General features: G+C 36.1%; 4 protein-coding genes across 6 annotated transcripts; 3 read left to right on the forward strand and 1 right to left on the reverse strand.

Moving 5' to 3' along the window:
* The first annotated feature begins 891 nt into the window (after positions 1 to 891).
* LOC113728027 ((+)-neomenthol dehydrogenase-like) lies at positions 892 to 4,205 on the forward strand. Its single transcript, XM_027252489.2, has 5 exons — positions 892 to 1,026; positions 1,196 to 1,442; positions 2,292 to 2,387; positions 3,084 to 3,260; positions 3,698 to 4,205. The coding sequence occupies exons 1-5, from the start codon at positions 992 to 994 to the stop codon at positions 4,073 to 4,075; spliced, it is 933 nt and encodes a 310-aa protein (XP_027108290.1). The 5' UTR covers positions 892 to 991; the 3' UTR covers positions 4,076 to 4,205.
* An 11,424-nt stretch (positions 4,206 to 15,629) lies between these two features.
* Positions 15,630 to 17,503, forward strand: LOC113724694 ((+)-neomenthol dehydrogenase-like). The gene is made up of 5 exons (XM_027247572.1): positions 15,630 to 15,637; positions 15,744 to 15,807; positions 16,213 to 16,308; positions 17,138 to 17,261; positions 17,388 to 17,503. The coding sequence occupies exons 1-5, from the start codon at positions 15,630 to 15,632 to the stop codon at positions 17,501 to 17,503; spliced, it is 408 nt and encodes a 135-aa protein (XP_027103373.1).
* An 863-nt stretch (positions 17,504 to 18,366) lies between these two features.
* LOC113728033 (phosphomannomutase) lies at positions 18,367 to 23,396 on the forward strand. 3 transcript variants are annotated; one of them, XM_072076494.1, is made up of 13 exons: positions 18,367 to 18,516; positions 18,580 to 18,706; positions 19,065 to 19,134; positions 19,791 to 19,835; positions 19,960 to 20,026; positions 20,375 to 20,451; positions 21,242 to 21,277; positions 21,583 to 21,653; positions 21,779 to 21,878; positions 21,982 to 22,077; positions 22,208 to 22,297; positions 22,504 to 22,555; positions 23,111 to 23,396. In XM_072076494.1, exons 3-13 carry the CDS (start codon positions 19,066 to 19,068, stop codon positions 23,113 to 23,115), a joined length of 708 nt encoding a protein of 235 aa, XP_071932595.1. In that variant the 5' UTR covers positions 18,367 to 18,516; positions 18,580 to 18,706; position 19,065; the 3' UTR covers positions 23,116 to 23,396. The 3 variants fall into 3 exon arrangements, with proteins under 3 accessions (XP_071932595.1, XP_027108295.1, XP_027108296.1); XM_027252494.2 differs by lacking the exon at positions 23,111 to 23,396 and adding an exon at positions 22,715 to 23,028; XM_027252495.2 differs by lacking the exon at positions 23,111 to 23,396 and adding an exon at positions 22,715 to 23,028 and having other exon boundaries at positions 21,598 to 21,653.
* A 2-nt stretch (positions 23,397 to 23,398) lies between these two features.
* Positions 23,399 to 24,498, reverse strand: LOC113728034 (heavy metal-associated isoprenylated plant protein 47). Its single transcript, XM_027252496.2, has 3 exons — positions 24,344 to 24,498; positions 24,155 to 24,236; positions 23,399 to 24,045 (listed from the first exon to the last, which is right to left on the reverse strand). The coding sequence occupies exons 1-3, from the start codon at positions 24,347 to 24,349 to the stop codon at positions 23,798 to 23,800; spliced, it is 336 nt and encodes a 111-aa protein (XP_027108297.2). The 5' UTR covers positions 24,350 to 24,498; the 3' UTR covers positions 23,399 to 23,797.
* Between the last annotated feature and the right edge of the window lie 1,284 nt (positions 24,499 to 25,782).

Consider the following 25,782-nt stretch of genomic DNA (forward strand, 5'->3'; position numbering starts at 1 on the left):
GCCACTTGATGGAAAGGTTAGCTCCCGCTCAGATTGCAAGTTTTTAGAGTTTTTATTAGTATATACTCCCTCCGTCCCATTTTGTTAGTCTTGATTTTTTTTTCACACAGATTAAGAAAATATAATTAATTTGATTGGAAACATAAATTTAGATTAATAATTTCCTAAAATACCCTTATGCTAATCACGAAGAGTGCCAATTAATATCAGTTACAGCTAATGGGTTAGTATTGGAAAAACTCAATGTATTCAATGTAGTGGATTAGTATTTAATAACAATGTATTACTAACAAGATATTTAATAAGGGTATTTTAGACAATTTAAAAAATTACTACATTTCTTAATGGGAAAGTGGATTACAATTTGGGACAGACGAAAAAGGAAAACAAGACTATCAAAGTGGAACGGAGGGAGTATGTGTCTATATATATATATATAGAACGATGTGATAAATGTAAAATAAAAATATGATTAAAAAAGATGTATCCACAATTTAAAGAAAGTCTTAGATTTTTACTTGAAATTAGATGGACAAGATTGTTTGCGGACTACAATTTTGAATAGGCGTTAAAATTTATTGTACTTTTGCATATTATCGTCTTAACATTTATTTTTTTTTTGTTTTAGTATTTATATTGTATGGGCAATCGTAGAATTCCAAAACCTTACTGCCCAACACGATAAAAAGTCATAGTAGAAGTACAAATGATTATCCATGCAATAACTTAAAGTCCAATAAGCAAAATGCTATTTCTAGAATTGTAGAATATTAATCACCAAGTTTTGTTTTTTAAATAGACTTTTGTAGCCACGGGGACAGTGGATGCTCCCTTCCTCGGTCCTTCGACTAACTACGAATATGACCGGGTACTACTATAAATAGAGGACAATAGTCACAATACAATGCGCGTCTATTAAAGGACTCTTAAGCTTGTTTTAGTCCTCAAAGCATACCAATTAAGATTTAGTGCATCTCTCCTTGGATCAAGGATGGCAGAAGCAATCACCAGCCATGCACAAAAAAGGTTGTCAACTCGTTTACTAATATCTTTTTGCTTGACTCTTTCACTTTTAATTGTCTGATCAAAACACTGCTGCACGGATTGTTTCTGAAACCTGCAACAGTTATATATAATATTGTTTCTCCTCGTATTTCTGGTACTCCTGTTAGACTGTTATAGTACTCTGTTGCAGGTGTGCCGTGGTTACAGGGGGAAACAAAGGAATAGGATTTGAAATATGCAAACAGTTGGCATCTCAAGGTATCCTAGTTGTGTTAACTGCCAGGGATGTAAAGAAAGGCAATGAAGCTTTTGAGAAGCTTAAGGATTCTGGCCTCTCTGAAAATGTTGTCTTCCATCAGCTTGATGTTGTGGAACCAGCTAGTATTGCTTCCCTTGTAGATTTCATCGAATCCCACTTTCGAAAACTAGATATCTTGGTAACATCTGCTGACCCGTTTCTGAATTTCTCTTCCCTTCTACGTGGTTTTCTAACCATCCTTTATGTCATCTTCATTTTAGTTTATTTCTCTGTTAGCGCGAAATAATATGATGACAAGAAAAGGGTTTCTTGCACTCTTAGGAATCCAGTACTAATCATAATCTGATCTCAAATTTGACCACAGACAGATGTTATTTCTATCATTTACACTCCATGTATATTTAGCAGGAAAAGAAAATTCTTTTGTTTCTGTGGAAGTTGATGGAAATCCTGAATTCCTTTTCGAACGTCGTATTGCCCAACTAGTGCCGAGACCATATAGTAAGGGATAACACAATCCTAGAATTGAAAACTTTTGGCAATGCATTCATGTTCCTTCTTGGTTTGGTATGTAGCTGTTTCATTTATAAGCAAGATCTCAGATGCTTATAATTCTTTGCATCCCAAGGAAGTTGTCCTTATTGAGATCATTATATATTTTTAATCGTCAAATTCTTCTTAAACAAAGAAAGATCTACTCAAGGAGTCCTTAATCGAGTATTCTACATTTGAAGGGTTGAAATGAGTTGACCACACCAGAGTAGATATCCTATAATTTGAACCATCTGCCAAATGCATAATTGTTAGCAATCTTGTTAGGTGCAACTTGGATAAGTACCTCAGTTTTAAGTTTTTGCTAATGGGGTCTGTTCTGCATTCCCTGTTTAGCACTGGCCAAGGGAAACTCCCGTGGTACTTCAACTTGCAGATAGTTGCACAGCATTCAAAATTGAAACTCCAAGCTCATTTTAATAGCATTTTCGAGTTCATATAGAAGTGAAACTAGAAATTTTGGAACTTCATGCAGGTTAACAATGCAGGAGCTGCAGGACTAATGGTTGAAGGAGATGTTTCCATTATTAAAGAGATAATTATGGCGGATGATCTAAAAGTTGCAGGTCAAGTAAGTCTTCTCTGTAACTAGCAATTTGTCTGCTTGCTGCAATCCTGATAGGATCGATTTTTAAATTGTATATATACTACACAGAATGATCTACTCGCTATCTTGTATTGGCTATCAATAGCAATGAGCTTTCCGTGGAGAGCAAGAAGTTCATAAGCAAATTTTAAGTGTCATCTAGGCATTTTGCTGATGTTATTTCAATAAATTTTCCCGTCTGAGTAATCTGCACCAGAGCTTGACATATGTATAGTTGCTTCATATGCTAAACCTGCTGGTCCAAAATCAAAATTGTATCTCCATTCTCTATAGTTTGTTTAACCTGCATGGGTTAGACATCAGTCAACCTTGTCCCTTGTCTTCTGCTATAACCAGTTTGGCCGAAAAAGTACATTAAGAGATAAGGCTTTGTTCCAGCCTTACTTGCATGGAAGACTAGTATGAAGGGTTGGGGAAAATATTGGTTTGAAGTTGTTAATTTGGCCATGAAAACCTTATAACTGACTATATGTAAAGTTTTCTTCTGTTGATTAAAAACTTTTGAGGATATCCACATCCACTTGCTGACTAAATTTGTTTTTTGCTCCTAGAATGACTTGAAATACTATGTTGCTGCTGATGCATTGCATAAATTCTGCTTTTAGTCGCTGTCCAACATATAGTGTGCTTGGTCCTAAGATTTCAGTCTTACTGATGCAGGAAGTACCTGAGATAAAAGCAGATGCAAAACTCATTCAGACATATGATTTGGCTGAAGGGAGTCTGCAAACTAACTACTACGGTGTAAAACAGATGATTGAAGCATTCATTCCGCTCTTGCAGTTATCTTCTTCGCCTAGAATTGTAAATGTATCCTCTCTCTTGGGAAGGCTGGAGGTAACTTTCCTAGGAAAAGCTTTTGCAGCCCGAAATATCTCGTTTGTTTGGCTTTAATATCTACACTAAAAAGGTTAAAGAGAAGGACTTAATCAAAGTTAAGTCCTGATAAGGTCATATTTTGTTGAATTGTTATCCATTTCAAGGTACCAGTTCATTTTTTCTGCCCGTTATGTCCATCTGAATTCAAGCTAGACAAGACCATGCAAGTGTTTATGTCAGAAAGTATCCATATATACTGGCTTAAGTTAATTATTGGTGAAATTAATTAGTGATCAACCTAATTGTTGAATCTTGTACTCAAGCTAGCGTTTGGTGCGAATCAAGTACTTCTGTAGTTCAGCATATCCTTTTCTCTTCATGAATTCAACACTTGTAACATACTTCCCATTTCAGAGCAAGAGTCATGACTTGATTGTTCTCCACATTGTTTTTAGTTATTATCCCACCAATGGGCTGTAGAGGTGCTAAGCGACGGCGAAAGCCTGACAGAAGAGAGAGTGGATAAGGTGGTAACTGAATTTCTCAAGGACTTCAAGGATGGCACTGCAGAAGCTAAATGTTGGCCTGCAACTTTCACAGCATATAAAGTCTCCAAAGCAGCAATTAATGCCTACACAAGGATTCTGGCCAAGAAATACCCAACCATCTGCATCAATTGCGTTTGTCCAGGCTACTGCAAAACAGATATAACCTGCAATACAGGATTTTCTACTGCTGCAGAAGGTGCTGAAGGTCCTGTAAAGCTTGCATTATTGCCTGACGGTGGCCCTTCTGGCTTGTTCTTCTCAAGAAAAGAGGTGACAACTTATTGATGAAAAAAATCAAATGCAAGCTCATGCATCTAATAGGAATACCATTTTGGGAATCGCCCACAATGTTTTTGGGAAGTTTATTCCTGTTTTGTTGCGTTGGTGGTACTAAATTTTGGTGGTGTTTCTTGGATTTTTTGGCCCGGCCCTTCATATTTGGCTTTCTTCATTTTTTTTCCTATAATTCTTTTTCTTTCATTTATTGTTTTCGTATGACCTACAACTTTTAATTACAAAACAGTAGTACGAATGGTTTTCCAAAAAATTGGCAAAAATTCCCTGCTAGTTAATTGCTTACAAGCGTGGAAAGTGTGTGTGATTCTTACCTATACCCAATCCAATGCAAGAGTCTAAAATTATCAATTAGCCTTCATATTCTTAAAAGGGTTTGTCTATTGAATGTCCATTGAACATTTGTTAACACACCAAAATTTCGTTAATCTACCCTTTATTATACACTTTCTCTAATTAAGAGGCTAGTGTTGGATGATGAGTTTTTTGGATGTTTATATAAAATTTTACTATAACTTACTACAAAAATTGTAGAAAAACTTTTGTCAATTAGAAGTTTGGAGAAAATTTTTCTTTTTCTTTTTTCTTTTTTCTCTCTTTCTTTCCCTTTCTTCTTCTTCCTCCCTCTCAACAGCCCGTCGCCGGCCACACCACCACAGGCAGCCGCCACCATCTCACCCCTCTTTTTTTTCCCTCACCTTTCCTCTCCCTTCTCTTGCTGCTCCCTCCCTTCCTCCACCTACCTCTCTTTTCTCCTATTCCACCCCCTTTCCCTTCTCCCGACCCCTACCTCCCTCTAGTCGCGAGATTAGCCACGTGAACAAATTGAAGTAGGAGGAGAGGAAGAGGAGGAGGAGAGGGGAAAGAAAGCAAGAAAAAAAAGGAGGTGCCAGCGCCAGTGACGAAGGTAGAGATGAGTTCTAGTGGGGGGAGGAAGATGAAGATCCAAAGCAAGTAGGGAAAAAAAAAATTTTTTTTTTTTTTTTGGATATTTTGAGATATGTGTTTTAAAAATATTGAAGAGTTTTTTAAGGTTGCTACAGCTAAAGTTGTTAAAAACCTAACAAAAAAAATTAGGCAAAAAGCTTGCCTTCCAAACAGACCCTTATCTTTGAAAGAAAAAAAAAAAAAAATCTAACAATTCAAGTTGCGGTACGACCCAACGGGTGCTTGACTCTTCTTAAAAAATGTGCAATCTAAACATTATGGGAGTCATTTGAGTATGAATTAAAGATAAGAAGGATATTCTTTCCTCAAATTCAATAGGACAACTTCTGCAACTTCTACGAAAACCCCCGTACCAAACCTTCTGCCACACTTGTTCAATTCCATTAGGCATGCAACCAATCCATTGATTCAGCAAATTGAGCAATCAAACTATACAAGACCATGTCGGAGGTAGGGGTCCCAAAGATTACCATTCATATTGAATTAAAAACTTCAAAAATGTCTTGAAAGACTCCAATTGCACTTAATGATGAACATACATTTCCAACTATCATTCATGTTTTTACCATCCTTTTTACATACCTATAAAACTGTAGGTCCATAAAAGGAGAACTTTCCGAAGTTTTGCTTAATAATCGAAGTTATGAAGCAGCGTATGGAATGAAAACTTAAAGAGTCTGGGAAGGAAGTTTTCAAGGTAATCAAGACCTGGTTATGCACCACATCTCTCGTGATATTTAGCTGCTCCAGAAGTCCAACAACGGTCAAAGTTCAACCGTCCTTCGGAGAAGATATGTCTTCACCGTATAGGGCTTAGGGTGAACCATGAACCGTAATAGTTGGTGGTTGGTAAACCCTATTTAGAAGGTAATAAGAAGATATAAAATCTATGATTCTCTGAAAGATTCAACCAAGCTAAAGTAACACTCTTATAATACCAACCAATTAAATAAAAATAAAAAAATTGCTCGCAGAGGCTCCCAAAAGTTGTACGCATTGAGAAGTTAATCTGTCAAGGATTTCTAAATAAATTTGTCAAGGATCATCTCTAGCCATTGTTTCAAAATCATACCATAACCAGAAGATAAACAAGGCTTTGAGAAGTAAATCTGTCAAGGATTTCTAAATAAAATAGAACTTAATTTGTCAAGGATCACCTCTAGGCCATTGTTTCATAATCACACCATAACCAGAAAATAAACAATGTTTTGAAGATGGACAGTGTTATCTCTTGGTAGTTGGTAAACCGCATTTAGAAGGTAACTGGGAGGTGAACACCGCGCGCAATGTGCGGTGTGAGTTTTAGGCTTGCCCAAAAACTGGCCAGACATCTTAGTTGAGATAGAATGCTTCGGTCCGGAGGTACCAAATGAAATCCATTGAAATATATATTTACACGGAGATGAGTTCGCAAGAAAGCCGGACAGAGGAGAAGAAAAGAAGGAGAAAACACTGAAAGCAAACAGAACCTGCAGGACAAAGATGAAGCAAGAAGGCAGAGAAGAAAGCAGATCAGAAAATCCTAGGAAAGGAGGGAAAATGGAACAATACCTCCGAGGCTGTGTAAACTGCCAATTTGTCTCGGAATTCAACCTGCATTGGAAGAGACAACCATGATAAACCAGCTAATCATCATTCTGGGGAGCGTTCTCCTCGTAGCTTCAAACAATGCAGCTGTAAGAGCTGAGAAAGGAAAGGAATTCATGGCTCTCTGATCGACCCAATGACCCGAACCATTCCAACGGAGCATCTGGAGAGAACAAATTTATCCACAATACATGTGTGAGGCACGTGACAACGACAAGAGTTTTGACTGAATTCCTTTGGCGCATTGTATGTTATATTGATTAAGCCAAAAATATAACAAATAAAAAACAGGCAAGTTGGAGAATTAGTGAACCAAAACTCATTTGGGAAAATGGTCCAGAGTACATATTATTTGCGAAAAAGATCCAGAGCATGTAGTACATAGTCATTATTGTATAATAGAAACCAAGGCCCAAATGAATTGTGCATGAACAAAGGGAGATTTAATTGTCCACTTGATGGAAAGGTTAGCTCCCGTTAGACTGCAAGTTTTTAGAGTTTTCATTATATATATGTGTGGGTGTGTGTGTGTGTGTACACGCAGCAATTACCTCAGGGGAAGAAGGCTGCTTCAAAACAAGGTAGATAAGCTTTGATTGGAAGAAGGAAGTCCTTAGGTATCACTGCAACAGCCTGAAATTGTCAAAAAACCACAAATATACAAAGTCGAATGACACAGAACCTGTTGGTTTTCAAACAGTTATACACAGTGATCATCGGGGAGACATAAAGAACTACTTTCGAACACTTTAAACTGTCGCATCCCTTGGATAGCTCTCCTTCACATAGTGTTTAAATGCTGATAGTTGTACCCCCAATGCTATCATTTTTATAGAAACAACATATAAATAGAGTTAACTGATCTCAAATCTTTGAATAACAAATTGTCATCTATGAGAAAACCATAAAAAATGATTACATACCAAACATTGCAAAACTTGAAATTCCGCAGCTGGCTAAAGAGACAACCTTCAAGTAATAAAGATGGAGAATCAGAACCTCTTCCAAACAACGCCCACTACACAGATGAGTTCTTCAATCTAAGCTCCTAACATGAAGCCATTCAGAAGCCACGCTAATCATCATGATGCATATGACAAAAGAAGCTCTCCAGAATGTAAATGCACAGGTAACAACAGGACGAAAACAATCGAATTCACACACTCTATTTGAACAAGACCTGATGATGCCAGTTACCTCCTCAGAGCAAACAGAACTAAAGAGTTTGGGATGAAGCGGAACTCTTGGAACGAGACCAATAATCAGTACAACTTTAAACAGAGTATTATCAGAACACAAGAAAGAAATACACGAGAAAAAAGGGTTTCTTTTAAAAAAAACACAGAGAGAGATAGAAAAGCCTTTAGATGCATTAGAAGATGCACGTCTCAATTCCAAGGTCATAGCACAAAGAGGGGACACAGAGACATTTACAGGTGTCAAACCCACTAAGTTGGCTCAAGCACAAAGGAAGAGATAATGTGAACTCCCTTCATTAACAATGCAAAAAGCCTTTGATCTTGGGCAGGAGACATAAAGTTGTCACCAAATTTCCGAATCATCTAGACCAACATTCCAGCAACCACAGTCATGTTAAGGAAGTTAAATAGTTCCTGTGAAACACACGAGTTGTTCAATCGTACAATACTAACGAGGTAGACACACAGCAAATCAATCATCATATCCAGAAGGTTTGAACCAGTCCTCAGGAAAAACAATTTTAAAAAATAATAAAAAGTAGGGAAAGAGCAAACTTGTACGAAATCTCATGAACCAATCAGGGTAACGACAATGACCAAAACTCCAAAGCTCCCCTACAATCAAAGGCAACATGCAGAGCCAGTTAATAATGACTCCCTACAAGGCGGCAAACTTTTCAAGCAAAAATTAGAACAACGTGGAGAGTATGAGAGAGAAAAAAAAAACTCCCAATTCTAGAGCACATCCATCAAAGAAACATCTCTCCTTGGGAGGCCAGAATTCCGCCATTCTAAAAACAAGGCCAATCTCTAAGCAACAACAACAATACAGTAATATGATGCCAAAATTGCCCGATAAACTGGAATACCAAACAAAGTCATGTATGTTAGATAACATCTATGGTTTTTCAATCATTATCATCCAAACAAAAAAAAAAAAAAAAAGAACACCCAATCATTCTTCAGGAAAACAGCACAAAACCAGAAGAAGAGAAAGAAAAACTCCCCCAAAATTTTGTAACAAAACCAAAAGCTGTATTGAGGTGCTGGAAACCAGTAACTAAACCAAAGGCTGTCGATGCACAGAATTCTGGCTAAGAGTGTTATAGAATAAGCAGATCAACTAGCAGACCAATAGTGCTACCTTAGCACAAACACCCTTTATGAATCTTTATGAATCTTTCACTCATTATTTGAACAAATTTGAAAGTTTTATGAATCTTTTCTATTTTCTTGAACAAATTTGACACAGTCACTTTCTGCTATATGTATTTTCCTTTTCTGTGACATTTGTCCAGATGTCCCCGGAGACAAAGCAGCTATACCTTCACAGGCTAACTATGGAAAAACCAGATGCATGTGTATTGAAAACTGTAGTGCTCAAATAGCATCTGAATGACCATAGAAATGAATTTAGCATTGCCGCATGAAACTCTCAAAAACCTTTGCTAACCGTGAAGTGAACAAGGGGATGCAAACATAAAGAGCCACATGGTATAGAACAGGTTCAGACATCTGAAGATAAACAGTTCACGCAAATATTAAGCAACATATAGCCCATATAGCTTTCAGAAAAGGAAGGAAAAATTAAATGAAATGGCCTTTGAATCAGTGTCTCCAAATAGCGAGCAAGCAGAAAATTTGAAAGTGGAAAAAGAGAACAGTAAAAATAACCTCAGTAAGAGGAAACCTTCACTTCTTCAACTTTAAAAGCTCTTTTAAATATGCATATTCAGCCAAACGAGCAGGAGAAGAACCACAAATGTGTGCAAAGCAACATGACATGATAGACCACCAACAGAAGTGTAGATTATCAAATACTAACACAACAACCTCTTAGAAGTTCCACAATTATAATAGATGACCACTATTTTCTTATAGCTGAACCCACAATTCTGAAGATATGTGGTGCAAACAAAGAGAAACAGGGCATTAGACGGACCTCAATAGTATTGCTCGCAAGATTTGCAAAAAGCCAAAACAAGTTCCCATACCTGCAGCAAACCCAAGGGAAACCCTCCAGAAGACCATTTGAAAATTTTGAAAACTACTATGAAAGTTGCAGAACAAGAATTGTAACAAGTGCTTGAAAGAGTAGAATTGACAGTTCATCAATCAACCTGGCAATCTACAGGGTCCAACAGATTCAGAAGCATATGTTATGAACATTAAGACTGCGTATATCAAAGGTGTTGGCAAAGCAAGTAGTGTCCAGTCAGTGTATTCTCTGCAGCAACAAAAACAGGACCTGCTGCTATAAATACACCATAGAAACTAAAATAGCTAGTCCTCGACCAATGAATTCCAATTCATAGACCAGGAAAAAACATATATTTATAACTTAAGCTGATGAACTGCAATTAGTAATTGCATCAGAACAAACAATCATTTCATAACCACACCACATAACCAGGAATGAACATTATTCGTGAAACTATGCCGACCAGTACCAGCTTCAAAAGCAGATAAAACAGCCAGAGATTTTACCATGAGGCCAATCTTGAACCTGAGCTCCTAGAATACAAACACAGATGCTACCACAGCCCAAAAATGGTCAATTGTCAAGCACTAATAAGAGCAATTAGTTTAGGCAGAATAGAATTCCTTTCAAACCAATGTGGATAGCCTTTAATCTGAAGGAGACCAAGGATGTCACTACAACAGCTCAAACCAATTGAAACTCCTACAACAAATATGCAAATGCGATACAGATAACCCAAGACAAAGTAATACACGTACTCCTTTCAATCACTTTATAACTGCACACTGACTTGCTTCAATGTCTAAAATGATGATGACTGAAGCCTCTCAAATTTTACAGAAACTATCCATTATTGTTCAGAGAAACCTAGCAAGAAAAGTATGGAAAGCAAAAAAACTCCGGTTCTCCTGCAAAAGCATGTAGACCACAACAGAGGACTCGCAATTCTATCCACATTAAAGCACAGTGGAATTCACTGCCACCCCAAATAATTAAAAATAATTTTTCAAGAAACCAGCTCCAATGAAAGAATGAAATCAACAAAAAAATCAAAAGCAGGTAAAAGAGCCTGGGATGTCACTTGAATGCAAGCTGCTGCAGTAGAGGAAACATAGGCGTCAATCACATCCCCAAAACCAACAACTGATCAAAAACAAACGAACAATTAGTTTGACCTTCAATGATGTAAATAGCCTTTGACAAAAGAAAGCCCCAAGATCTAAATGACAACAGCATGGTTGAAACCCAAGATCAAAAGATGTAGATATATAGTTGTTACAGAAAATCCCAAAACTGTTAATCTTCAAACAAAGTAATACACATAGGGAAGCAGAGACCTCCTTTCATTATTTTAATGACATCACCGAGCTCACCAAATCCAAGCTCCTTCCAAAATGAAGATGACATGTTATCCTGATACACTATCCACTATTTCATCAAGAAAAGCTCAGAAGGAAAGTAGGGACAGACCAGAAATTCCCATTTTCTCTTGCAACATCAGGCAGATAGGTAAATTTTAATGCCACACCAAACAGCAGAATGAATTCGCCAAATAATCAAGAAGCAGATAAAAAAGCCTAGGAGGTCTTCAAGCACAACACCCATCTTGCGGTTCCAACAATAGAGAGAAGACATCAAACATCAATAGAAAACGATAATTGATCAAGCACAGAGGATCAATTAGTCTGAGGCAGAAAAGAGTTCCTTCAAAACAATGTAAATAGTGTTAGCCTCAGAAGAAGGAAGCAAGAATCTCAATGAAAACAGGAAGACACAAACCCAAGATCGTAAAATAAACACAAAAAGTCCTTACAGATAACCTGATTCATGCTAATTTCCAAAAAAAATGTAATGCTCCAAAGAAGCAGAGAACACCTTTCAATCACTTTAACCCAGTAAGTTCTAAAATTCCAAGCTCCTTCCTAAAATGAAGATGGATAAACAGACTTAGCTAACCATAAACTATTCATTAGAATTGGAAAAAAACCTAACTTGAAGTAGGGAAAGAGAAAAACTCCTTCAAGGATCTCCTGCAGGGATGTAAGTTTAGGAAGCCTAAAATGTCAACAAGAAACAGCATGACCCAAAACCAAGACCCTAAAATAGAAATATATATTCATTACCTATAATCCAAAAACTGTCAATTTTCAAATTGAAGTAATAAGCATAAGGGTGTTGAGAACTTTTTTCAGACATTTTAGCCACGCAAACTTCTTCATCAAAGTAGGGGACAGAAAGGGTTTATAACTAACCAAAAACTGTCCACTGTTGGTCAAGAAAACCTGCCACACCAAGTACTCAAAGAGAAGAACAGCTCAACTTTTTGGCTCAAGAATCATGTTGAAGATAATTCACAGCTACAGTACTTAACGATCAATCTTGAATCCAGGCCACTACAGAACAGATTAGAGATGGACATTTAAAATATTCCCAAAACCACCAAGTTCAGCAACAATTAGGTGCAATTAGCTCAAGGTGGAAGAGGACTCGTCTAAGACAAGGTAGATAAGCTTTGATTGGAAGAAGGAAGCCCTGAGATACCACTACAACAGCTCAAAATTGCCAAAAATCCACAAGTATACGGAGTCAAATGATCCTGAAACTGTTGGCTTTCAAATATAGATAGTTATAAACAGTAATCAGCATAGAAATGTTCAGAACTACTTTCAAACACTTTAAACTGTCACATCCCTTGGACAGCTCTCCTTCGCATACTGTTTAAATGCTGATAGTTGTGCCCCCAACTCTATCATTTTATAGAGATAACATAACAATAAAGTTAGCTGATGTCAAAAATGATGACAAACCCAATGTTGCAAAACTTGAAATTCCACACCTGCCTAAAGAGACGACCTTCAAGTATACAGGCAGAGAAACAGAACTCCTTCCAAACAGGGCCCACTACACAGCTGAGGAATATAACCCAAACAACCATTTAGAAGCTGCCAAAAGATACCCTAACCATCACGTGTATAACAATAGAAAATCTCCAAAATCATGTAATGCACAATGATGAAAACAATCGAATTCACACTCCCTATTTGAACAACACAGAGCATAATTGATGATGCCAGTTACCTCTTAGAGCAAACAGAACTAAAGAGGTTGGGATGAAGGGGAATCCCTGGAACAAGACCAATAATCAGTACAACTTTAAACAAAGTATTGTTAGCCAAAAACAAGAAATGCATGAGCAAAAAAGTTACTTAAAAAAAAGAAGAAGAAGAAAAGCCTTTGGATGCATTAGAAGATACAGGTCTCAATACCAAGATGCTAACATAAAGGACCCGGCGGGTGGGCCCGGCAGGGGCATTAGATATTTACAGGTGTCAAAACCACTAAGTTGGCTCAAGCAAAAAGGAAGAAATAGTGCGTACTCCCTTCGTTAACAATGCAAAAAGCCTTTGATCTTGGACAAGAGACGTAAGTTGTCATCAAACCTCTGAGTCATCTGGACCCAGATTCCAGCAACCAAAGTCATGTTAAGGAAGTTAAATAGTTCCTTTGAAACATACAACTTGAGTTGTTCAATCCTTCAATCCTAACGAGGTAGATGCAGAGCAAATCAATCATCATATCCAGAATGTCCCCTATCAGTCCTCTGGAAAAACAGCTCTAAAAAATTAATAAAAAAAAGGCAGGGAAAGAGCACACTTTACGAAATCTCATTAACCAATATAGCAGGGTAACGACAATGACCAAAACTCCAAGCTCCCCTACAATCAAGACAACATGTAGAGCCAGTTAATAATAACTCCCTAAAAGGTGGCAAATTTCCCGATTTTAGAGCACATTCAATCAAAACATATTTTCTCTCCTCGGATTCTAAAAGCAAGGCCAATCTCTAAGCATCAACAACAATACGATAATGTGATGTTGTCCGATAAACTGGAATGCCAAACAAAAGTCATGTACGTTAGATAACTCCTATGGTTTTTGAATCATTATTATCCAAAAAAAAAAAATCCCAATCATTGTTCAGGAAAACAGCACAAAACCGCAAGTAGGGAAAGAAAACTCTCCCAAGATTTTATAAACCAGAAGAAGAGGATAACGATCATGACCAAAACCCTTGAATCCAAGATCCCCTAAGATCAAGACATCAACAGTGACTCCATAAAATAAAAGCGGTGATTTTATCAAGCAAAGATGAGAACAACCCAAGACCAAGAGGGGATTAGAGAAGAACTCCCAAATTTCAGACCGCATTCAAATCCATCCAACAGAGCTTTTCTCTCCCCCATTCGGCCAATTCTACAACAAGGTGATTTTCGAAACATTCACAGGAAGGAAAATACCAGAGCTACCACCTAAAGCAATCATGAATAAATCACAGAATCTACGTCAATCAACAATTCCAATATTAATCTCCAACTCAATTTAACTAATTTCACAACCTTCAAAATTGAGAAAACCGATGCAGAAAACCGCGCTCGATGATTCTTAATGAAGAACGAAACCGACAAGGGCGGGAATAGTTGGAGGGGAGTTGGGGATATTTATAGGGGTTTGTTAGAGAATGAACGGTTAAGCGGCCACGAGGTGGTCCTTTTCCAAGTTGGATTTGGGCTATGATTCGTTAGCCGTTGTGAATTTTGTCGCTAAGATTCGTTAGCCGTTGTACGCGTGCTGTCCAGTTCCAGGTCTGTTTTGTTTTTATTTTTATTTTTTTTGGATAGGAAAAGTCGGTTGTTTTAATTTAGGAAATTGCCATCATTAGTACTGTTATACAAGTCGAATTGTCCGATTTGTCGACTTGCTTAAACTCGTACATATTTGATAATGGCTCGTTCAAAATTATATACGAGTCAAGTTCAAACAAATATTTTGACTTAATAAATAATTGAACAAACACGAGTCTCAAAAACAAATTTAAATGATCATTTGCAAACATTAATCTAATTGTCATTTCACAAAATTTAGGGTTAGATGGTTAGTTTAATTAGTATTGAATCTATTGATTATTTGAGAGAAAAAAAAAACTTGAATTTGAGTTTCTTGTTCATGTTAAAGGAGTCAAAGTCGAACTAAAATTAAAATCTCAATTAACGAGTCGAACATGAACGGAGATTTCGAGTTCGAAAATTATCAAACAAACATGAGCTTTGTTCAAGTAGTATAACGAACAAAGTTTAGACATGAAATACTTGACTTAACTCGTTTATAGCCCTAGCCACCATGCTGGAGAAATTCTGCTTTTTTTTCTTAAAAAAAATGATTTATTGCCCTGTTAAAGGTGGTATGCTTCACCATTTTTTTTTTGGGTAGGGGGGGGGGGGGGGTTATTTTCTGCATATAACCTCATGAAGGTGTCCTCATGTTACATCTTTAAAAAAAAAAAAAATTACGGCATGTTCAAAGATGGTATGTATACATAAATATATATATACATACACTTTAACGATTTGATGCATGTAAAATAAAAATGTAATTGAAAAATATGTACTCACAGTTCAGACAAGGTCTATGTTTTTATTTGAAATTAGAACGATAAAATTGTTTGCAGGAACAATTTTGATTAGGTGCTAAAAGTTTATCATACATTTATACATTATTGTCTTAATATTTATTTTTGTGGCTTTAATATTTATAGTGTATGGCGCATTTGAGAAAGGTGATCGTAGATTTTAGAAACTTTACTGCCCTTGTGATAAAAAGTATAGTAAAAACACAATTTATGATTATCCATGCCCTAACTTAAATCCAATAAGCAAAATGGTATTTTTAGAATAGTAGAATATTAAACACCAAAGTTTTGTTTTTAAATAGATTTTTGTAGTCGCGGGGACAGTGGATGCTACCTTCCTGGTTCCTTCGACTAAGTACGAATATGACCTGGTACTATAATAAACAGAGGTGAATACCGTACAGTACGGGATAATACAATCCTGCAATTGAAAACTTTTGGCAATGCATTCACGTTCCTTCGTGATTTGGTATGTAGCTATTCATTTATAAGCAAGATCTCAGATGCTTATAATTCTTTGCATCCCAAGGAAGTCGTCCTCGTATATTTTTAATAGCCGAATGGCTCTTCTTAAACAAAGAAAGATCTGCTCAAGGAGTCCTTAATCGATTATTCTACATTTGAAGGGTTGAAATGAGTCGACCACACCAGAGTAGATATCCTATAACTTGAACCATCTGCCAAATGCATAATTGTTTGCAATCTTGTTAGGTGCAACTTGGAGAAGTACCTCAGTCTTAAGTTTTCGCTAATGGGGCCTGTTCTGCATTCCCTGTTTAGCCTAATTCTCTAACGTGGAAAGCTAAGAGACCAGCCAAGGAAATCCTGTGGTGCTTCAACTTGCAGATAGTTGCACAGCATTCAAAATTGAAACTTCAAGCTCCTTTCAACAGCATTTTTCGAGTTCATATAGAAGTGAAACTAGAAATTTTGGAACTTCATGCAGGTTAACAATGCAGGAGCTGCAGGACTAATGGTTGAAGGAGATGTTTCCATTCTTAAAGAGATAATTCTGGCGGATGTTCTAAAAGTTGCAGGTCAAGTAAGTCTTCTCTGTAACTAGCAATTTGTCTGCTTGCCGCAACGAGCTTTCCGTGGAGAGCAAGAAGTTCAAAAGCAAATTTAAGTGTTACCATGGCATTTTGCTGATGTTCTTTCAATAAATTTTCCCATCTGATTAATCGGCACTGGACCTTGACATAGTTATGGTTGCTTCATATGGAAAACCTGCTGGTCCAAAATCAAAATTGTATCTCCATTCTCTGTAGTTAGTTTAACTTGCATTGGTTAGGCATCAGCCAACCTTGTCTCTTGTCTTCTGCCATAACCAGTTTGGCCAAAAAAGTGCATTAAGAGATGAGGCTTTGTACCAGCCTTACTTGCATGGAAGATTAGTATAAAGGGTTGGGGAAAATATTGATTTGAAGTTGTTAATTTGGCCATGAAAACCTTATAACTGACTATACCTATATGTAAAGTTTTCTTCTTTTGATTAAAAACTTTTGAGGATATCCACATGCACTTTCTTGGGAAAGCTAAAGGTAACTTTCCTAGGAAAAGCTTTGCAACCCAAAATATCTCGTTTGTTAGGCTTTTCTGCCTATTATGTCCATCTGAATTCAAGCTAGACAAGACCATGCAAGTGTTTATGTCAGAAAGTATCCATATATACTGGCTTAAGTTAATTATTGGTGAAATTAATCAGTGATCAACCCAAATTGTTGAGTCTTGTACTGAAGCTAGCGTTTGGTGCGAATCAAGTACTTCTGTAGTTCAGCATATCCTTTTCTCTTCATGAATTCAACACTTGAAACATGCTTCCCATTTCAGAGCCGGAGTCATGACTTGATTGTTCTCCATATTGTTTTCAGTTATTATCCAACGAATGGGCTGTAGAGGTGCTAAGCGACGGCGAAAGCCTGACAGAAGAGAGAGTGGATATGGTGGTAACTGAATTTCTCAAGGACTTCAAGGATGGCACTGCAGAAGCTAAATGTTGGCCTGCAACTTTCACAGCATATAGAGTCTCCAAAGCAGCAATTAATGCGTACACAAGGATTCTGGCCAAGAAATACCCAACCATCTGCATCAATTGCGTTTGTCCAGGCTAATGCAAAACAGATATAACCTGCAATACAGGATTTTTCACTGCTGCAGAAGGTGCTGAAGGTCCTGTAAAGCTTGCATTATTGCCTGACGGTGGCCCTTCTGGCTTGTTCTTCTTAACAACTTATTGATGAAAATAATCAAATGCAAGCTTATGCGTCTAATAGGAATACCATTTTGGATGTACGTTGTATGAAGCTGGTAAAATCTTGTCAAGGTATTTTAATATGGGGGCCTTGGGGAACTGCCCACAACTTGGATTTTCGGGGAAGTTTATTCCTGACTTGGTGGTACTATACAATTTGGTATTGCTTCTTGGATTTTTGGGTCTGGCCCTTCATATTTGGCTTTCTTCATTTTGTTTTCCCATAATTCTTTTTCTTTCATTTGTTGTTTTTATTTGACCCAAGGTTTTGAAACTCAGACGTTCATTGAATAAAAAAAAATGATTGGATCACGGGTTATTAATTCAACTGTTGGACTAATCGTAATTGATCCGCGATGTCATAAATATGTCATGAATAATTATTAATATTTTTAAAGAATTATTGTATATAATAAAAATGAAATACAACAATTTAGTAAATGATAATATTTGATTGCACTATTAAGTTTGTCATTTTAACTAAAACACAAACACAAATTTCAATACATCTTTTTATTTAATATACATCACATCACAAAAAATATTACAATAATTATTTCAAATACATTTCTATCCAACCACAAAAAGACATTTTAAATATTTAAAGTTAAAAGATATAGATAATGAAACATTTTGTTAAGACTGCAGGATATACATTGACATTAAGTTTTTCATATATTTTGTTAACGAATGCCATTAAACACTTGTTAATATACCTAAATTACATCTAACTTAACATATATATATATATACATATATATATACACGTACTAACAGTTATTACCTTCTTTATATTTATATACTTTTACTAATTAATTTTACATTTCAAAAAAAATTTAATACCTGAAATACAAATGGTAGGAGTCTAGCTGAGATTAAGTCAAATCAAATCAAGCTTCGAACGCTTCCAAAATAAGGGAAGCTGCTTTGAAGACGACTTCATCCGGCTTCCCACCGCAACTGACAGAGAAAAGTGAAACGGTTGTGGGCCTGCTAGAGGTAATTCCCACTACCGTCTCCTCAACCTTTGAGTTTAAATAACGTTACTCCTCTTCTGCGCAGATCCCACGTTCTTCAGCTCTCAAGTCTCAACCTTCAACTGTATATATACCGAACTCTCCTTGCTGAAGAATCCAACGTCCCCACTCGGAGCCCTCATTCGTCACCAATCTCCACCTTTTTTACAGAGGTAAAATCACATTCCCTCTTGTTTTTATCAGATTGAAGTTCAAAAAGCTTGATTTTTCTCTTTTTTTTTGGGGCTGTATTTGTGGTGGTAGTTGATCGGTATTGATTCTTTTATGGGATGCATATACTTTTCCAGTGTCATACAACTACTGGGATTTTGAAAGTTTTTTTGAAGCACAGGTGGGCTGGAACCAGTTAAAGCAAGAAACTTTCTTGTTTTGAGAGATTAAATTTGATTAAAGTTTTCAAATTTAGTGATTTCAAGAACCTTTCTGATATTCTATAAATAAATAAATAAATATATATATATATATATATATATATATTTTTTTTTTTTTGAAATTGGTGACTTTATCCAGAATGGCTGGGATCAAACCTGGTGTGCTAGCTCTGTTTGATGTGGATGGCACCCTTACCGCCCCGCGAAAGGTAGCTAATTTTATTTTTTTAGTACAAATTTATGGGTGGAGAGTTAATTATGGTGGTACCCATCCTTTTGTTGCATTAGTCGATTGTGATTCTTATCCTTTGAAGCATAGGGGCTTAGATCGGCTAGGCTCGAGTATAATATGCTGTTCTTTTATTTTCAAGAATTCCTTTTCAATGTCACATGGCTCATGTTGTGTTCGGTGGCTTGTTAAAATTGGAGTTTGACTGATATTGGGACTGTATCCTATTCAAAAAAATTGAGCTGCATTTGTATAGATAGAGTCCCTATTTCAACTCAAATTTCTATTTCAACGGAGAACTAAATGCAGCTCAGCTGAAGATTTCACTTCCTAGATAGTTAAGATGTTCATCACAGTCTTAAGAGGATATTATGTCAAAGTTTGACTGATGTAATGAAAAAGAACAGCATGCAAATTATACAATTAGAAAAGATTAAAACTCTTCTGGTTGTTTGTCAATTAATATGTCCATTGGAGCAATACCTTTTTTCTTTTTTTTTATTTCGCTTTTTGGCCTTTTTGGTAGTATGCCTGTTTAGAGCTTGATTTAGGTGGCAAGCTTCACAATACAGCTTAGCATCTTCGATGATCTTTGTGTCATCAATATTCATGGTTTGTTTTGCTAAAAACATTCAGGCAGCTACTCCTGAAATGTTACAATTCATGCAGAAATTGAGGAAGGTACGTCATTCGTTTCTGTAAGGCTTTTTTCTTTTGTGGGCTTCATTTCTCATTTCTTGACAATGTGCTCATTGAATGAGATCGTCTTAATTTTACAAAAAAAAAAAATTTTGTCTTCCTTCAGGTTGTGGCTGTTGGTGTTGTTGGGGGTTCTGATCTCGTTAAGATATCAGAACAGCTTGGAAAGACAGGTTAGGTCCAACAAGCCCTTTGTTTGTTTGTTCATTTAATGATATGATACCACTATACTGAGGTTTTTTTATCTTTTAAGTCTTATCCTTCCTGTTATTGAGGTTTTAGATCATGATCTTTTTCTTTACATGTTGAAACCCTATTCTCTGATATCATAATTTGAAATTGCTTTAAGCAGCTTTTTCTTCTCACCGCTCTCTACTCACACACTCTCTCAATTGTATTTCATGTGTGGTGTCTTTGATATGGATACACTTTGCAAATTTTGTAGAAACACTTGACCTATCTTTGAAGCTAACTGCTTATTTCACAATCTCAAGCTATTTGACTCGATATTGTCTATGCAGTTATAACTGATTACGATTATGTTTTTTCCGAGAATGGCCTGGTGGCTTATAAGGGAGGAAAGCTGATTGGAACACAGGTATTGTTAAGATATGGACCATACCATTCTACAATGTCAAATGGAGAAGTTGAACTAGCAGAAGGTTTAAGTTTGGTCCTGTTTGATTATTTGATTTTGTATTTCATCATCTGGAAAATGATAAAAGAAACTACAATTAGAAAATTCATTGGAGGATTAGAGAACAGATATCTCATGGGCTATACTCCATGATATGGTAAATGGACTGTACCTGTTTTGGTGGAAGAGTTTTTGTTTCCTTTTCTAAGGCTCAGTGGTTGGAATATGATCTCCTGCATTATCAACTGCAATGTCGGCAATCGTTTATTTCAGTGGATTGTTTCAATTGTAAAGTGGTACTCTCTTATTGGGTATGCATCCATGCATGGGATCAAAATCATAAAGTTTGGTCAAAATTCTTATATTTGCTGCCTTGGTGCTTGACAATACCCCTATTAGGACTCCTTGTGTGATAGAGAATTAATTCTTACCTGGAAATGAAAGAATAAAAGCTGCACAGATTTTGAACTCAAAACATATTTCATGAGATTCTCCCTCAAGCAGTAGCCATAATTTTGATTGGTGCTTGAACCATGATAAGATGAAATGCATTAGCTGGTAGCTCAATGTGAGGGCACTCTATGTATAAGTCTAAATCTTGAAGCAAGAAAATGAGGAGAAGTTATTTTGTTTTTCTTTCTGTTTGAAGAATTATCAGGACTACTTGTAGACTAGCTGCCATAACAGTTTCCTCTATATCTTGATTATTCACCAGTATCTTCGAGCACTAAGTTTTGCCCTCTCCGTGCAGAGTTTGAAGTCATTTCTTGGTGAAGAAAAGCTCAAGGTAGTTCGATTCTCTGTAATGACAATTATGATTTGAAAAACTAATGAAAAGTAAAATAACACATCAATAATGTCGGATAATGCTTTGGCATCTAGATGATTGTTGGAAACATCTGATTGACTGTGCACAACTTGTTCCATATTATTAGAACTACTTTGCAGACAAGGTTAGGACTTTGTCATGTATTTTCTGATCCCAGAAGCTCTTTAATTGAAATTGATTGCTAGTCACAAGGTTGCTTTTTCTCTAGGATTATAGAAAATCTTGTTGTTACTAGTTTGATAGTTTATATTCGTAATACTCAGAATGCGATGCTGCAGGAGTTTATTAACTTCACGCTCCATTATATTGCTGACTTGGACATCCCAATAAAAAGGTTAGCAAAGCAATGACTGTGCTGTCTTTCTCTTCATTGCTGCTTTTTTTTAATTTTTTTTGGCCCTTATCCATCAGATTCTTCATTTATGTTTGTCTTTACCTTCCACTTTCTCTTCCTTACAGGGGTACATTCATTGAGTTTCGAAGTGGTATGCTTAATGTGTCCCCAATTGGGAGGAATTGTAGTCAGGAAGAAAGAGATGAGTTTGAAAAATATGACAAGGTATTGGTCTGCTTTTCCTCTACTACGGAGCATGAATTTTAGATTTTATTCTATCATTGCAGAACATTTGCCGAATGTTGATTTCGATTTGAATGACATCTAGGTTCACAATATACGTCCAAAGATGGTCTCAGTGCTAAGGGAGAAATTTGCACATCTTAACCTTACCTTTTCAATTGGAGGACAAATTAGTTTTGATGTGAGTGGTTGTTGCTCCCAAATTTATCCAGAATGCCATTCCCAAACCCAAGCCCCCCTCCCCAGCGTGTTTACTTGGAAAATAGAAAAACAAATTGTTAAATGTTTTTTATGGAAAAAATGCATGACAGGTTTTCCCTCAAGGATGGGATAAGACATATTGTTTGAGATACGTTGATGAGTTTCCGGAGATTCACTTCTTTGGTGACAAGACATACAAGGTGACTTTGGATTCATAATTAACAGTGCAATTTACCATAGAATAAATAGCTTCTCCTAATTTTAATGCATAGCACTTGTTTGACATCCCTTCTCCTGCCTGCATCCATCTCCCAGAAAAATGAAAATGAAAAACCTACAAAACTCTGGTATGACAAAATTAAGAGGTTTTTTCTTATTTGTCCTTTTTCCTTTTTCCCTTTGACAGGGCGGAAATGATTCCGAGATCTATGAATCTGAGAGAACCGTGGGACACACAGGTCTACCATGCTTGTTTAATTTATTTCTAGAGTACTCAAATGTTGCTTGCAATGGCATTCTTTTAACTTTCAAATCATGTTAACTATTATTATACTTCTCCTGTTGTCATGTTGCCTTCGAGTTTCTTTTCAAACTAATTTAGTAAGCTTTCTTTTCAGTTACTAGCCCGGATGATACAGTAAAGCTGTGTTCAAGTCTTTTCCTGGGCTAGGAGGTTGCAGATTCTTGACCATGTTGCATACACTTGGCTTTTCAGTTGTTTCTAATCATTTATAAAGTGGTCTTAAGTTGTGAAACTTTCCATCTACCCTGTATTACCATTCTTATGTATGTTCAAGTTGTAAAATTTTGCCTTGTAATCTGTGGATTTAGTAAAAATTCCTTTCAAACAATAACCTTTTGCTAAACAGTATTTATTCTGTGCTATGTAATGAAGAATAAGAGGAAAAAAGACCAAGGCCTTTTTCTAGCACAGTCTGGTACAGATTGCTAATGCAAAATCTTTGGAGTGTATGATCTGCCATATCTAATGTATTTATATGAATTTCCACCAGGCTGATATATATATGCAAGCAAAACCAGGCATGCTGATTTGCTGATAATCCATCCTCTTCGACACTTTATCTGTTCATTACTTCTCCCTGTATCAAGAAAAAATATAGGCTGAAAGCCGTGGAAAAATTACCTGGTCTGGAGGATTAACTTCCTCCATTTTGTATAAAGACCATTAGACCTTTTTCTCACGTTTGGAACTTTGGATACGAAAGAATTGAAAAGAAAAGGAAGGATGTCAGATCCCTTCCAAGTCAAAAAAGCTATCCGCTCAAAATCGGACGAAAACGTGAGAAAGTGGTGTGGGGTAAATGAATTATTGCATGTACCACCACTTTTACCTTAAGAGGATTACAATCTAATAGAACACTCGTGTAAGTTTAAGATCTAATGGTCTTTATGTAAAACACACATATCTTTTCTCCACTTCCGAACAAAGGAAAATTGCTTCATTCCCATTCTCCTCCAAAACGCCCAAATAACATGGAAGATATTACAATCTTTTCGATTCGTTTCTTTTCTTTTCTAACTTAAGATTTCTCTTCTCTTCTTTTCTTTCCTAGACTCCCAAACTGGAATCATGGCAAACAACGTGCAGTACATTGTTCACAGAACTCATGATACTGCACAATTCTGGGAGCTGATCGGTGACAGTTACCTAGAGAAGCTAAGAGGAAGTATCCAACATGCTAGTAAGTTGGGTATGTCCAGACTGGGTAAGTTGGATATACTGTTGGCTGGATGGATGTAGTTCCATAAGTATATTCTTCTTCTTCCTCCTCCCGGTTCCCAAGCTCACCAATTGGGATCACACTAACAAGTTCAACAGATCCCAGCTTTTTCCTGAGCAAGGAGGTCAAATTAACTGCATCAATTCCCTCACCAACTACCACTATCTGGTCCTTGTTTTCTCCTTGTAGAGCCACTCTTTCAATACCTGAACCAAGAAAGTAGAAATTATCAGTACAAACATTACTTTTCTATGTATGTCTAAATTCTGAGGGGACAAGTTTTTTTTTTTGTGAAAAGGAAAAGGAAAAAAAAACCTGCTACAGAAACTGTAATTTGCATAGCTCTGGATAATTGCTTCTTCTTTGCGCAGTCTAAGACCCTTATAACAATTCTTTGCTGCATTTAAGAAGTACAATCATGTAAGTATTCGTAGGAAGAAATGAGACAGCACCAATGCAAACTATAAAATGGTTTCTAGCTAGTGTTGGCTTCATAAATCGTACCTGCATTTCGTGCTTTGGCGTGCGACTGCAACCAATACTAAGAGAGAGAGTGTGTGTGTATGTATACGAATTACAGAACTTTAGGATTCTTGTGCTGTAATCTACAGAGATGCTTCATCAATATATATAGCAACCGCAAACAAGCAAACCCCATAACTTAGCCTCTTTAAAGTTTAAAGTTTGACCACCATCCCACCTTCCGTCTTCCTTTAAAGTTTAACCACCATCCCACATTCCCACCTTCCTTCTTCCTTTCCCATCGCCTTTTCTCGAAAAGAAATGGTCAAATGTTTGACTCAACCAAGTCAATTTGGTCAATTTTTCAAAGCAAGCAGAGAATAAATGTTAAAGGTATAATTTTAGAAACCTCCCTTGAGGTTTCTAATAATTGCAGTCACCTCCCCTAAGGTTTGAAAAATATAGAAACTTCCCCTAAAAAGTATATCTTGGTAACAATTGATGATATAAATAAAAAGAAAAAAGGAAAAAAATCTAATGAATATCCAATATTACCCCTCTCTAATATGTAAAATGAATTGAATGCAAAAAAGTCAACTACCACCATTATTCGTTAGGTGAAATTTTCAAGTTTTTTTTTTTTTGTTTTGCAAGCAAATTTAAGTCATGTTTTGAAAGCATTCTTTTTTTTTTGTACTCTAGACATAATTTTTGGTTAAGTAATATTTGAAGATATTTATTTTAACAAATGCCTTCCTAGTTGGTCGATCGACTTTTTGTAAATTGATTAATAAAACTAGTAAAAAATTTTGGGAATCAAGTATATTGTATTATATTAGATGCTATTAGAATTTTAGAATAAAGAAGTATTACCAAAAAGGAATTTTCATTTTTCTCTTTTAAACTCGTTTTCACTTAAAATTTGTAAAGTTTGTGAAAGCCATTATAGTCTTTTTAAAATATCAAAAGATGTAAGTGTAAATTTTCAAATCTTAGAAAAGGCGGTTGCAATTGTCAAAAACCTTGGAGGAGCATTCTAAAATTATTTAAACTAGCGATTGAGCCACACTTGATGCACGTGCAACTTATCAAAAAAAATTTTAATTGAAAGAATCACATAAATAGTGCAAGTGAAAATAAAATAAAATAAAACCGTTGATAAGGGAGAATGTGAGAATTGGAGGGGGTACTTTTAGTTAAGTAAGATTTGTGTGTGAGTTGATAATATAGATGAGAGTTAATGAATTATAAAGATAAGGGTTAATTAAAAATAGAGATAAGTATAAATTTGAAAATACACAAAGTTAACACCAAATTAACTATCAACACAGGCTTTATTATTGTAAAGACGTTAAATTGTCCAGTGATATGATTTTTCCTCCGTAGAATAACAAGTGAATATATTCGTAATGGGAAAAATATTAATATAACATATACCTAATTCATTTATTAAAAAAGAACTCCCTAAGGTTTCTGTTGAG

This window comes from Coffea arabica, chromosome 2c, assembly GCF_036785885.1.
Source record: "Coffea arabica cultivar ET-39 chromosome 2c, Coffea Arabica ET-39 HiFi, whole genome shotgun sequence".
Classification (NCBI taxonomy): Eukaryota; Viridiplantae; Streptophyta; class Magnoliopsida; order Gentianales; family Rubiaceae; genus Coffea; species Coffea arabica.

Bases quoted from the DNA above. Each gene is read 5' to 3' on its own strand.
- LOC113728034 (XM_027252496.2), bottom strand. The intron at 24,046-24,154 runs GTTTTTTTTTCC...TTCTTGGTTCAG, and splicing joins AATTACAGTTTCTGTAGCAG to GTATTGAAAGAGTGGCTCTA.
- LOC113728033 (XM_027252494.2), top strand. From the start codon at position 19,066: ATGGCTGGGATCAAACCTGGTGTGCTAGCTCTGTTTGATGTGGATGGC. The intron at 21,654-21,778 runs GTTAGCAAAGCA...TCTTCCTTACAG, and splicing joins TTGGACATCCCAATAAAAAG to GGGTACATTCATTGAGTTTC. The intron at 22,298-22,503 runs GTGACTTTGGAT...TCCCTTTGACAG, and splicing joins TTGGTGACAAGACATACAAG to GGCGGAAATGATTCCGAGAT.
- LOC113728027 (XM_027252489.2), top strand. From the start codon at position 992: ATGGCAGAAGCAATCACCAGCCATGCACAAAAAAG. The intron at 1,443-2,291 runs GTAACATCTGCT...AACTTCATGCAG, and splicing joins TTCGAAAACTAGATATCTTG to GTTAACAATGCAGGAGCTGC. The intron at 3,261-3,697 runs GTAACTTTCCTA...CATTGTTTTTAG, and splicing joins CTCTCTTGGGAAGGCTGGAG to TTATTATCCCACCAATGGGC.
- LOC113724694 (XM_027247572.1), top strand. The intron at 15,808-16,212 runs GTATATTTTTAA...AACTTCATGCAG, and splicing joins ATCCCAAGGAAGTCGTCCTC to GTTAACAATGCAGGAGCTGC. The intron at 17,262-17,387 runs GTTGGCCTGCAA...AATGCAAAACAG, and splicing joins TGGCACTGCAGAAGCTAAAT to ATATAACCTGCAATACAGGA.